This window comes from Bombina bombina, chromosome 3 (assembly GCF_027579735.1).
Source record: "Bombina bombina isolate aBomBom1 chromosome 3, aBomBom1.pri, whole genome shotgun sequence".
NCBI classification, from domain to species: Eukaryota; Metazoa; Chordata; class Amphibia; order Anura; family Bombinatoridae; genus Bombina; species Bombina bombina.
Genome location: NC_069501.1, coordinates 552079235 through 552093670, shown reverse-complemented (window position 1 = coordinate 552093670; position 14436 = coordinate 552079235). Strand labels below are relative to the sequence as shown.

Here is a 14436-nt window from a genome sequence, read left to right as displayed (position 1 = left end):
GGTTTGTCTGCAAGTTCCTTGAAAGGACAAATCTCTGCTCTTTCTGTTCTTTTTCACAGAAAGATTGCTAATCTTCCTGATATTCGTTGTTTTGTACAAGCTTTGGTTCGTATAAAACCTGTCATTAAGTCAATTTCTCCTCCTTGGAGTTTGAATTTGGTTCTGGGGGCTCTTCAAGCTCCTCCATTTGAACCTATGCATTCTTTGGACATTAAATTACTTTCTTGGAAAGTTTTGTTTCTTTTGGCCATCTCTTCTGCTAGAAGAGTTTCTGAATTATCTGCTCTTTCTTGTGAGTCTCCTTTTCTGATTTTTCATCAGGATAAGGCGGTGTTGCGAACTTCTTTTCAATTTTTACCTAAGGTTGTGAATTCTAACAACATTAGTAGAGAAATTGTGGTTCCTTCATTATGTCCTAATCCTAAGAATTCTAAGGAGAAATCATTGCATTCTTTGGATGTAGTTAGAGCTTTGAAATATTATGTTGAAGCTACTAAGAATTTCCGAAAGACTTCTAGTCTTTTTGTTATCTTTTCCGGTTCTAGGAAAGGTCAGAAGGCCTCTGCCATTTCTTTGGCATCTTGGTTGAAATCTTTAGTTCATCATGCTTATGTCGAGTCGGGTAAAACTCCGCCTCAAAGGATTACAGCTCATTCTACTAGGTCAGTTTCTACTTCCTGGGCTTTTAGGAATGAAGCTTCTGTTGATCAGATTTGCAAAGCAGCAACTTGGTCTTCTTTGCATACTTTTACTAAATTCTACCATTTTGATGTATTTTCTTCTTCTGAAGCAGTTTTTGGTAGAAAAGTACTTCAGGCAGCTGTTTCAGTTTGATTCTTCTGCTTATAATTTCAGGGTTTTTTTTCATTATAAGATTTAAACTTTATTTTGGGTGTGGATTATTTTCAGCGGAATTGGCTGTCTTTATTTTATCCCTCCCTCTCTAGTGACTCTTGCGTGGAAGATCCACATCTTGGGTAGTCATTATCCCATATGTCACTAGCTCATGGACTCTTGCTAATTACATGAAAGAAAACATAATTTATGTAAGAACTTACCTGATAAATTCATTTCTTTCATATTAGCAAGAGTCCATGAGGCCCACCCTTTTTTGTGGTGGTTATGATTTTTTTGTATAAAGCACAATTATTCCAATTCCTTATTTTTTATGCTTTCGCACTTTTTTCTTATCACCCCACTTCTTGGCTATTCGTTAAACTGATTTGTGGGTGTGGTGAGGGGTGTATTTGTAGGCATTTTGGGGTTTGGGAAACTTTGCCCCTCCTGGTAGGAGTGTGTATCCCATACGTCACTAGCTCATGGACTCTTGCTAATATGAAAGAAATGAATTTATCAGGTAAGTTCTTACATAAATTATGTTTTTTGTAACCATGCCACATCCTTTCTGTGTCAGTTTGGCTAAATATTTTGCTGCCGGTGCAAACCTTTAAAGGGGCATTAAACACAGATGGTAATATAAAATGATAAATCGTATATTTAACAAAGAACTCTGCAATATACTTTCATAATTTATTTTGTCCCCTTTCCCTGTAATTCCATTTTGAAATTGTGAGCTTCTCAGTTCCTTTAAAAAAAGAAAGTGCAGAACACTGTTATATTCCACACAGCCATTGGCTGCACACTCTAGTGACCTATTTATAACTGTCCCTAATTGGCCACAGTTACAACATGGCAGCTCCAATTGTTTTATAGAGACACTAAAACGTTACACTTGTGTCAATATGAAACTAAAAAATACATCTACATGTTATTCTCAGATTATTCTTTTCTTTGAATGCATCATTCTTTCTAGCATTAATTTAGGCCTAGATTTGGAGTTCGGCGGTAGCCGTCAAAACCAGCGTTAGAGGCTCCTAACGCTGGTTTTGGCCGCCCGCTGGTATTTGGAGTCAGTGATTAAAGGGTCTAACGCTCACTTTTCAGCCGCGACTTTTCCATACCGCAGATCCCCCTACGCCATTTGCGTATCCTATCTTTTCAATGGGATCTTTCTAACGCCGGTATTTAGAGTCGTTTCTGAAGTGAGCGTTAGAGCTCTAATGACAAAATTCCAGCCGCCTGAAAATAGCAGGGGTTAAGAGCTTTCTGGCTAACGCCGGTTCATAAAGCTCTTAACTACTGTACCCTAAAGTACACTAACACCTATAAACTACCTATGTACCCCTAAACCGAGCTCCCCCCACATCGCCGCCACTCGATTAAAATTTTTAACCCCTAATCTGCCGACCGCCACCTACGTTATACTTATGTACCCCTAATCTGCTGCCCCTAACCCCGCCGACCCCTGTATTACATTTATTAACCCCTAACCTGCCCCCCACAACGTCGCCGCCAGCTACTTAAAATAATTAACCCCTAATCTTCCGACCGCAAAGCGCCGCCACCTACGTTTTCCCTATGTACTCCTAATCTGCTACCCCTAACACCTCCGACCCCTATATTATATTTATTAACCCCTAATCTGCCCCCCTCAACGTCGCCGACACCTGCCTACACTTATTAACCCCTAATCTGCCGAGCGGACCTGAGCGCTACTATAATAAAGTTATTAACCCCTAACCCACCTCACTAACCCTATAATAAATAGTATTAACCCCTAATCTGCCCTCCCTAACATCGCCGACACCTAACTTCAATTATTAACCCCTAATCTGACGACCGGAGCTCACCGCTATTCTAATAAATTGATTAACCCCTAAAGCTAAGTCTAACCCTAACACTAACACCCCCCTAACTTAAATATAATTTACATCTAACAAAATAAATTAACTCTTATTAAATAAATTATTCCTATTTAAAGCTAAATACTTACCTGTAAAATAAATCCTAATATAGCTACAATATAAATTATAATTATATTATAGCTATTTTAGGATTAATATTTATTTTACAGGCAACTTGGTATTTATTTTAACTAGGTACAATAGCTATTAAATAGTTAAGAACTATTTAATAGTTACCTAGCTAAAATAATAACAAATTTACCTGTAAAATAAATCCTAACCTAAGATATAATTAAACCTAACACTACCCTATCAATAAAATAATTAAATAAACTACCTACAATTACCTACAATTAACCTAACACTACACTATCAATAAATTAATTAAACACAATTGCTACAAATAAATACAATTAAATAAACTAGCTAAAGTACAAAAAATAAAAAAGAACTAAGTTACAAAAAATAAAAAAATATTTACAAACATAAGAAAAATATTACAACAATTTTAAACTAATTACACCTACTCTAAGCCCCCTAATAAAATAACAAAGCCCCCCAAAATAAAAAAATCCCTACCCTATTCTAAATTAAAAAAGTTACAAGCTCTTTTACCTTACCAGCCCTGAACAGGGCCCTTTGCGGGGCATGCCCCAAGAATTTCAGCTCTTTTGCCTGTAAAAGAATAAATACAATACCCCCCCCCAACATTACAACCCACCACCCACATACCCCTAATCTAACCCAAACCCCCCTTAAATAAACCTAACACTAAGCCCCTGAAGATCTTCCTACCTTGTCTTCACCATCCAGGTATCACCGATCCGTCCTGGCTCCAACATCTTCATCCAACCCAAGCGGGGGTTGGCGATCCATCATCCGGTGCTGAAGAGGTCCAGAAGAGGCTCCAAAGTCTTCCTCCTATCCGGCAAGAAGAGGACATCCGGACCGGCAAACATCTTCTCCAAGCGGCATCTTCGATCTTCTTCCATCCGGTGCGGAGCGGGTCCATCTTGAAGCAGGCGACGCGGATCCATCCTCTTCTTCCGTTGTCTCCCGACTAATGACGGTTCCTTTAAGGGACGTCATCCAAGATGGCGTCCCTCGAATTCCGATTGTGTGATAGGATTCTATCAGCCAATCGGAATTAAGGTAGGAATTTTCTGATTGGCTGATGGAATCAGCCAATCAGAATCAAGTTCAATCCGATTGGCTGATCCAATCAGCCAATCAGATTGAGCTCGCATTCTATTGGCTGTTCCGATCAGCCAATAGAATGCGAGCTCAATCTGATTGGCATCGTTAGATGTAAATTATATTTAAGTTAGGGGGGTGTTAGTGTTAGGGTTAGACTTAGCTTTAGGGGTTAATCAATTTATTAGAATAGCGGTGAGCTCCGCTCGGAAGATTAGGGGTTAATAATTGAAGGTAGATGTTAGGGAGGGCAGATTAGGGGTTAATACTATTTATGATAGGGTTAGTGAGGCGGATTAGGGGTTAATAACTTTATTATAGTAGCGCTCAGGTCCGCTCGGCAGATTAGGGGTTAATAAGTGTAGGCAGGTGTCGGCGACGTTGAGGGGGGCAGATTAGGGGTTAATAAATATAATATAGGGGTCGGCGATGTTAGGGCAGCAGATTAGGGGTACATAGGGATAACGTAGGTTGCGGCGGTTCACGGAGCGGCAGATTAGGGGTTAAAAAAAATATGCAGGGGTCAGCGATAGCGGGGGCGGCAGAATAGGGGTTAATAAGTGTAAGGTTAGGGGTGTTTAGACTCGGGGTACATGTTAGAGTGTTAGGTGCAGACGTAGGAAGTGTTTCCCCATAGGAAACAATGGGGCTGCGTTAGGAGCTGAACGCTGCTTTTTTGCAGGTGTTAGGTTTTTTTTCAGCTCAAACAGTCCCATTGTTTCCTATGGGGGAATCGTGCACGAGCACGTTTTTGAGGCTGGCCGCGTCCGTAAGCAACTCTGGTATCGAGAGTTGCATTTGCGGTAAAAATGCTCTACGCTCCTTTTTTGGAGCCTAACGCAGCATTTGTTTGAACTCTCGATACCAGAGTTAATTTTATGGTGCGGCCAGAAAAAAGCCTGCGGAGCGTTAACAGCCCTTTTACCGCCAAACTCCAAATCTAGGCCTTAGTGTTTAATGTCCCTTTATAAAAACTAATTGCAGCCATACTTTGCCTGTAAATTGGATTGGGTGTGCTACTTGTTTGTAAATTTTGTTGCTAACCATTGTTTGTACTTCTGACTGTTCTTTTGTTTGCTGATTTTGCCTTTTGTCAAGTTTATTGCTGACTTTGGCCTTGTGCCTTACTTTTCCTGGACCTAGATTTTGCACCATAATTGCCAACCTGTTTCTGAAGTCTGCCTATTTCTGATCGTGCTTCTTGATTCTGACTTTGTGCTTATGCTGCTTTGCTTTTACCAACCTTGCTTGTCTGATAGCAGGGAATTGAGCTTCCTAATGTGATATGGCCTAGATTGTGAAAGTTATTGCATAAAGGAGTCATGACTATTAAAGAGCCTTTATAGTAGAAAAAGGCTCTTTAATAGTCATTGTTTTCTAACTGTAAAAATAAATAAATCACAAAATGTGTTAGAACAAAGGACAAAGGTCTTTATCTGCAGCTATGTCTAAAATGATGCAGTGCTTAAAATATCATTTGGTATAGCAGAACTGCCCAAAATCTCAAAATTAATCCCCAAAAATATATATCTTTTTAAAGTAAACAAAGCAAGATATTGATCTAGGTCCTACAGACCCTTAGCTCTTTTGGCCTCTGTGACACTGCTCTTTCCTGGATTCACTCCTATCTTTCTCACAGGTCATTTACTGTGTCATTTCCCGTCGACTCCTCCTCTCCTATGCCTCTGTCTTTTGGAGTACCTCAAGGATCTGTAGTAGGTCCTTTACTCTTCTCCATCTATACTTCTTCGCTGGGTAAACTTATCAACAGTTATGGCTTCAAATATCACCTCTATGCTGATGACACCCAGATCTACCTCTCCAACCCTGCTCTCTCTCCCTCTGTCCTTTCTCATGTCAGCAACTGCTTATCTGGTATTTCTTCCTGGATGGCCTCTCACCAGCTAAAGATTAACATATCCAAGACTGAGCTCCTTCTTATCCCCCCCCCCTCAAGCTCTAAGCCGACTGCTGACTTCTCTATCCCTGTTGACGGCATCCCCATTTCCCCATCACCACAATTCCGCTGCCGCGGAGCTACACTTGACTCAAATCTATCCTTCGTCCCCCATATCCAATCACTTTCTACATCCTGCCGCAACCATCTACGCAATATTTCCAAGATTCACCCTTTTCTGAGTGCTGACACCACAAAGCAAATAATCCACTCCCTTGTTATTTCCCAACTTGACTACTGCAATAACCTACTCGGTGGCCTTCCTCTTTCCAGCCTCTTCCCCATTCAATCCATCCTAAATGCGTCTGCCAGGCTGATCTACCTTTCCCGTCGCTCTGTATCTGCTGCACCTCTCTGTGAGTCCCTTCATTGGCTCCCCATTCACAGCAGAATTAAATTAAAAATTCTGACCCTTACATACAAAGCTCTCACCAACGCCACTCCCCTCTACCTACCCTCTCTGATAAACAAGTATAATCCAGCCCGCCCACTAAGATCCAACAATGACCTGCTCCTTGCATCTGCGACTATCACCTCCTCTCATGCTAGACTGCAGGACTTCTGTTGTGCAGCACCTACCCTCTGGAACACTCTCCCTCATGCTGTCAGGCTTTGCCCTAATCTTTCTTCCTTTAAATGTTCCCTGAAGAATTTTTTTGTTCAGGGAAGCCTACCACCCAACTCAATAATAGATTAATTTCACTTACCTAACATTTCCCTCATCTAACTCTGTATTAACATCTTTCTCAATCTTGCAGTCCTCACCTCCTGTGCAGTCCTCACCTCCTACCCTTCTAAATTGTAAGTTCCCACAGGAATAGGGCCCTCAATCCCTCCTGTATGTGTTTGTAAATTTTGTCCTGTCTCTTACAAGTCTTATATTGTTTTATTTAAATTAATTGTATCCATGGACAGTGCTGCGGAATATGTTGGCGCTTTATAAATAAAGTATTATAATAATAAATAATAATTTTAGTATATTTCATGCCACCATTTGACTGTCAAATTCTATCATATAAACAAATTGTTAACTTTTTCACAAACTTTGGGTTTTAAACTACACAACTACTACAGTCATAAAACATATGGTTGTAAAAGCTTCTCTAGGATGCTCTTTGCTCAAAAATGTCAGACTTGCATATATTTACCATTGAATTTCTGGTTATTAGAAGACCCCAAATTGCAGCTGCTCACTACACTTCTGAAATTCCTTGCAGTGAAGGATTAAAAAATTAGCTGTTAAGGGTAAAATGTATTGTAGTGCAGAGATTACCCTCCAACCTAATACCTTCCACCTCCCTGATCCCTTCAAAAAAGTTCTCTTCCCACTCGTCACTAGCATCTTTTACCATTTTAGTTACTAACAGACATTCTACCATTGTTTTTTTCTTTTCTTATTTATTTATTTTCTGTAGTGTAGGGAACTCTCCTTATCCTCCCACCTCCCTAATCCCACAACACCATGATTACTGGGTAACAATAATTGTTCTCTAAGCTGTTCACTTGTACACAGCTAAAGTTTTAGTATGCACAGCTTTCAATACCCTTCTGCCAGAGATTAGTTTGATTTGCTTTACATATTCGTAAAATGCACTTTTATTGCCCCTGTGCGTGCTATAAATCTGTACCACACATGGGCTTCTGTAGAGCGTGAGGAAGAAGTAGGTGGGCGGAGCAAACAACAATGCTGGTTGTTGTTTTTTTGAAGAGCTGCATTGATCTGAGCTCTCATTCACTCCACTGATCCAGAGCAGTTTTTATATAAAATTACTGTAAGAAAATTTTAAAACTAAAATGTCTTAATATGTGTGGATTTACATATTAATAGTATTTGAGCAAGTATTGGGGAAAAAGAGCCCAGAACTCTCAATAACGTCTTTCAAAGAGTTATATGGTAGCGTGTTCTGAAAGGAATATCTTTCCAAGGGTGCAGGGAATCACTATTTTGCTCTTAACACCTCACCCGAGATCAGTGGCCTCTAATTCAATCATTTTAATGGTGTTATGTGAGTATATTTTCTAATGGCATTTTTTCTATTAATTTATATTTACTATTATTTTATTATTTATTTGTAACTGTTATTTGTAACTGCATTGTTCGAGGGCCAGGATAGCTTAGCATATACTCTTGTTGACCACTTTGTCATATCTACATTTAAAAGCAGTTCTAAAAACTGAATAAAACTCAATTCAGAAATGAAGATTTGATCCTGTGCACTAAATGTAATCCTCATTTCAGTTTAAATATCAGGTTAAACCATCAGAATTGTAAATGGAAATGCTTTTTGTCAAAATGTAACACCCACTCCTCTGATTGGTTGACCTTGCCAAACTTTTTACCTTATGAAGTTTTATAGTCTTCCATGGTGTTTGTCTTTAGAGGTGGTAAAAAAAACTAGACGGTGGGGGCTTCACGAATGCCTGGGATAAGCTTAAAGGGACATTATACACTAATTTTTTCTTTGCATAAATGTTTTGTAGATTATTTATATAGCCCATAAAGTTGTTGTTTTTTAAAAATGTATAGTTTTGCTTATTTTTCAATAACATTGCTCTGATTTTCAGACTCCTAACCAAGCCCCAAAGTGTTATGAGAATACCGTCAGCTACCTACTCCAGCTTGCTCCTGTTTGTGTAAAGGGTCTTTTCATATGCAAAAGAGGGGGGAGGGTCTTATTTGCCACTTGCAGTGGGCTTTCCAGCTACCTTTTCAACAGAGCTAAACTGAGTGCTTCTAAGTAAGTTTTTAAACAGTTTTATACTGCATTTTATATCACTATCTGTGCATCTTATTCCTTATAGTAGTGTCCATTACATGCAGTTATATGAAAATGAGTGTATACTGTCCCTTTAATGCTATTCTACTAACTAACTAAGTTGATAATAAAAAATATGGGCAGACTTGTTAGCCCTCTGGTTCTTGTCTGCTGTTAGAATCTGTTTCTAACACAACATTATCTGACTGTTTTATACCAATTCTACAAGTCACCAAATATGTCAAAGTACTATTAACATTCAATGAAAACTAATTGTTGTGGATTTTCTAAATAAACTGGTTGACAATGAAATGTTACTTTGGGCTAGATTTATTAAAGCCCTACGGCTGCAAGTTCTCGCAAGAACTTGCTCGCCGTCATTTATCAAGCAGCGGTCACCAGACCGCCGCTTCCCTAACCTCTTCGCCACCTCTAATGTGGCGAAATTCAATCCCCTCGGTCTAGTCAGACCGAGGAGATTGACAGCGCCTGCCCGCGCGTGACTGGCTGTGCGCTGGCAAGGGGCGGGATTGCACACGAGCGCAAAATTGCGCTTGCGTGCAATGGCGAATACCTGCGGGTAATTTCGCCCCGCCACAGGCGAGCCCCTGTCCGCCTCAGCTTTAATAAATCTAGCCCTTTATTTATTTTATTATGCAAATCTTACAGCTTCTGTGGCATACTTGCTCAAACAGCATATACATACATTTTAGTTAGATAACGCAACCTACCTTACCAAATGAAGTGAGCAATTTGCCCCTGAAACTTCTGCATTTGGTGGGTATATCAGTGTGTTGAACTTGACTTCCTGTTTATCGTTTTTGAAAGATACAGCTGTAAAATGTTTGACTTGGCTTTTCTCTGATAGCAATGCTGAACCTGCCAGATGACTTTACATTTTTCCTTTAATGATTCAGATAGAGCATGCAATTTTAAGCAACTTTCTAATTTACTACTATTATAATTTTTTCATCGTTCTCTTGCTATCTTTATTTAAAAAGCAGGAATGTAAAGCTTAGGAGCCGGCCCATTTTAGGTTCAGTACCCTGGATAGTGCTTGCTTATTGGTGGCTACATTTACCTACCAATAAGCAATCGGAACCCAGGTTCTAAACCAAAACTGGGCCAGATTCTAAGCTTTACATTCCTACTTTTTAAATAAAGATAGCAAAAGAACGAAGAAAAAATTATAAAAGGAGTAAATTAGAAAGTTGCTTAAAATTGCATGCTCTATCTGAATCATTAAAGGAAAAATGTGGGTTTAGTATCCGTTTAAAAAGGAAAAGGGATAAAGAACCAGTTAGTGCAAGTGCTTTTTTTATTGTAATACAGATAGATATGATGTGCCAATATCATAGAATCCTGCTTGTTTAATTACTTTTTCCTTTAAGACGAAGTAGAGACAGCAGGATAAAGCACTGTAATCAGGATTATTATACAAAATAACAGTCAGGAGCTCTGGTTTTGTATGAAATCACTACATTTATAAACATGCAAATAACTTTTTTTAAACATTTTATGTATTTCATTTAACATATATCATATTCTATATAAAAAAAAAATCTATTTATTATTATAAATTTTTTTATAGCAGCAATGTATTTATTTATTTTAATGCCTTTAAAAAAACAATACAGGTTTTATTCAGAGAAATAATTTCTATTCACATTAGCATATTTAATATTTGGGTGAAAATAATTACTCTTTATTAATCATTGGTTTCAACCCTCTTTGACAGGAAGGGGTTAATAAGGGAGGCTTATATAAAATCAACATACCTACAAATCAAGATACTAAAAGCTTAGAAATATATGCAGACAATATTAAAATAAAGAGCCTATAATCATATAAAGATACCATGATCAATTTGGGGATTACTTTTATTTTTATAAAATAACCAGCCTTAAAGGGACATGGAAGTCTTATTAAATTGTCATTGTTCAGATATAAAGTATATTGATATCTTTATATTGGTCATTTTTTCTAAGAGTGCAAACTGAGGATGTCTCCGGAGTATGCACTTGTGTAGAGCACTATATGGCAGCAGTATTTGCACTATTATTTATATACATATAGTGCTCACAACACATGTACACTTCAGACTACCTCAATATATAAATAGGAAAATTATTTTATAACTACACACATACACTAAATACATTGTATAAGTGTATTATTAAAGTTTCCCCCCCCCCCTCCCTCTAGTCATGGGTGCTGCCATCTTGAAATCTGGATTTTACTTCATTCCAGTGCTGACCTGTGCATGTGCAGCAACTCTCCCTACCTGCAGTGTAACCTAGGTTACAAAATAATGGCACCCATCAATAGAGGGAGATGCATGAAATGTAAATGTATTCAGTGTTTAATGTCCCTTTAACTTTGTCTTAAACCTTCAAATTGACATCCATAGCAGATGTCTGTAACGTTTTATGTTGTCATGAAACCCTAATAGATGTTTTGTTAAAGCTTATAAAAGTTGAAGTGGTGCTTGGTGAATAAAACAGGAGCTAATGACAGACAGAATTTTTTTTTAGTTTGTTTTCTTGCAAAACAACTGACAAAATTCTCTCTAAATATAGAGTATGTTTTTTTCTAGTATCAAAAGGATAATAATATGGCTACTTTTTATAATTCTGGTTATAATTTTCCAAAGCATAGTAGAAATTCCTTAGAATACTTAAAGGGACAAGAAACCCAGCATTTTTCTTTCAATATTTAGATAGAGAATACAATTTTAAACAATTTTCTAATTTACAGTACTTTGTTTTTTTAATTTGCTTCATTCTCTTGGTATCCTTTGTTATAGAAACAGTAGTGTACTTCTAGGAGCTAGCTGAACACATCTGGTGAGCCAATGACGAGAAGCAAATATGTGCAGCCACTAATCAGCACCTACTTCTCAGTAGTACCTTGATGCTCTTCATCCTACCTAGGTATGCTTTTCAACAAAGTAGAAAAAAAGAACTAAGTAAACTGGAAAGTCTTTAAAATTGCATGCTCTATCTAACCATGAAAGTTTAATCTCCAATTGTAATCCAGGCACCATTATCTAAATAGAAGGCAGCGTACAGTGGCTCTGTGAATTCAGCAGTGAACGTGTGTAAGTGTCTCATTGGTTCAGACAATTCATAAAAAGACAGACGCCCACCCTCATAATCCAGGTAAACTCTAAGATTTGATCCAGAATATGAATCGATATCTTCCTCATTGTTGTTGTGTTCTGCTGTAAGTTCACCTTCAGTCCAACTTAAGCACCAGGACTTCCAGTTTCTTCCGATGAATGATAAATCTCCTTTTCTCTTTACTGTGTTATAAGTCACTCCTACACTCCAGTCCCCTTCACTACTAGTTTGCACTTCCCAGTAATGTTTACCTGTTGTAAATCTATCAGTGGTTAAAACTTGTGTTGTTGTAAACCTCTCTGAATGATGGGGCCGGTAGTTTTCTATATCAGTGTGAGAGGCATATTTCAAGTCATGTGATAATTCAATATTAATGTTTGCTGTGTTTACATTCAGTGTCATATCTGAGGCATCCTTTATAATAAATCCCCTCTTTACCTTCAGTTTTGGAAGAATGGCACATAGCTTGTGCAGTGCATTCTGCAAAGAGACCTCAATGATGACCTCATCCAGATTATTGTCATGAGCGGTTTCCAGTTGTGCATCACATACATTTTCAATATCAGTAGCAATGCAAATTTGTTTTAGAAAAGTTACTGGGTCTGTAATAGAACACAGCCCTTCAGCTTGAAGTATCTTCATTTGCAGGTCATTTGTTTCTAATTCCAGTTTACGGATCAGATCCGATAGAGGGAATAAAACCTGCTCTTCTTGTCTGGTGATATCTCTTAATATGTCTTGTTCCCGGGCTTGCAGCACCTTCCGCAGGTCCCCAAAAAAGGCTGTAACGTTACCTTTGAAGTCATTTGCCTTTGCTTGCCCTTCAGTTTTATGTACCTGTAGTTCCTTAAGTTGTTTATCGGTCTGCGCTTTCTTTAATTTCAGTTTCCTCAACAAATCATGGCACTGTGCATTCTTCTTGTCAAATGCATTGCTTAGCAATTCCACATGATGTCCCCTGTGCTCCGATCCCTCTCTGCATTTCATACATAAAATGGATGAATCCTGAAAGCAAAAATACTTTACCACATCATTGTGAATGGAGCATTTTCTGTCCTCTACATTAGCAGTGGGTTCAGTTAAAATATGGTTTGCTGACTTGCTGTGGTTCCTCAAATGGAGCTCACATAAAGAAGCTTCACAGCGTAGACATGTTTTTACAGCAGGTACAGGAGACATGACGCAATAGGTACACAACACTTCTGCACTCATAACTTTTGGCAGACAGGATTGATAATGTTCAATTGTATTTTGCAGCTTCAGATTTTTCTGCAGGCATGGACGATTCCTGAACTCTGATCTGCATTCTGGACAAATATAAATTCCTGCTTCTTGCTGGCGGTTAAACAAGCTAGAAATACACTCCTGGCAGAAGTTATGCCCACAAGTAAGCGTTACAGGATTTGTGTAAATGCTCAGACAAATAGAGCAGCTTAACTCTTTATCCAGACTAGCTGTAGCCATCCTGAAAGGCAGAGTGAGAATGAAATAAACAGCCTGTTTTTCATCAAGAAGGGTGTGGCTTGTAGTTGGTTTCAATTCAAAGGTTTCTATTTCCTTACCAACCTTTTAAAAGCAAAGAGAAACGAAACTTTTTTTTCACACCTCTTTATAATCTAATCCCCCTATACCCCCCTACACCGCCGCCACCTATATTAAATATATTAACCCCTAATCTGACCCCCTACACCGCCGCCGCCTATATTAAATATATTAACCCTAATTATATTAGTGTTAATATAGTTAATATAGTTATTAAATAAATAAATCTAAATAATATTAATAATATTAACTAAATTATTCCTATTTAAAACTAAATACTTACCTATAAAATAAACCCTAAGATAGCTACAATATAATTAATAATTACATTGTAGCTATTTTAGGCTTTATATTTATTTTACAGGTAACTTGGTACTTATTTTAACTAGGTGCAATAGCTATTAAATAGGTATTAACTATTTACTAGCTACCTAGTTAAAATAAATACAAAGTTACCTGTAAAATAAAACCTAATCTGCCTTACACTAAAATCTAACATTACAATAAAATGAAATAAATTAAATTAATAAAATACAATTTACTAATTTACAACAAAAAAATAAACACTAAATTACAAAAAATATATTTTTTTTATCAAAAATAAAAACGAATTACTCCTAATCTAATAGCCCTATCAAAATTAAAAAAACCCTAGCCTACACTAAACTGCCAATGGCCCTTAAAAGGGCATTTTGCAGGGCATTGCCCCAAAGAAATCAGCTCTTTTACATTGCAATAAAAAATACAAACAACCCCCAACAGTAAAACCTACCACCCACCCAACCAAACCCTCCAAATAAAAACCCTATCTAAATAAACCTAAGCTAAACATTGTCCTGAAAAGGGCATTTGGATGGGCATTGCCCTTAAAAGGGCATTTAGCTCTTTTACATTGCCCAAAACCCTAACCTAAAAAAAAAAAACACCCAAAAAACCCTTAAAAAAAACCTAACACTAACCCCCGACGATCCACTTAGTTATCGAAGTCCGGACATCCATCCTCATACAGCCGGCAAGCGGCAAGTAATTGTTAAAATACTATTAGTTACATAATAGAGGCACATGACATTTTTTTAATGCTGTCATTACACTCTGATTCCCTACCACAATTTTCTGCCACT

At 37.8% G+C, this 14436-nt stretch overlaps 1 protein-coding gene across 1 annotated transcript; it reads right to left on the bottom strand.

The window, feature by feature from the left end:
• Positions 1–10231: 10231 nt before the first annotated feature.
• LOC128653657 (E3 ubiquitin/ISG15 ligase TRIM25-like) lies at positions 10232–13237 on the bottom strand. Its single transcript, XM_053707073.1, has one exon. The coding sequence runs from the start codon at positions 13235–13237 to the stop codon at positions 11669–11671; it is 1569 nt and encodes a 522-aa protein (XP_053563048.1). The 3' UTR covers positions 10232–11668.
• Between the last annotated feature and the right edge of the window lie 1199 nt (positions 13238–14436).

What these genes read in the sequence shown, in the direction of transcription:
- LOC128653657 (XM_053707073.1), bottom strand. Translation starts at nt 13,237, where the DNA reads ATGGCTACAGCTAGTCTGGATAAAGAGTTAAGCTGCTCTATTTGTCTG.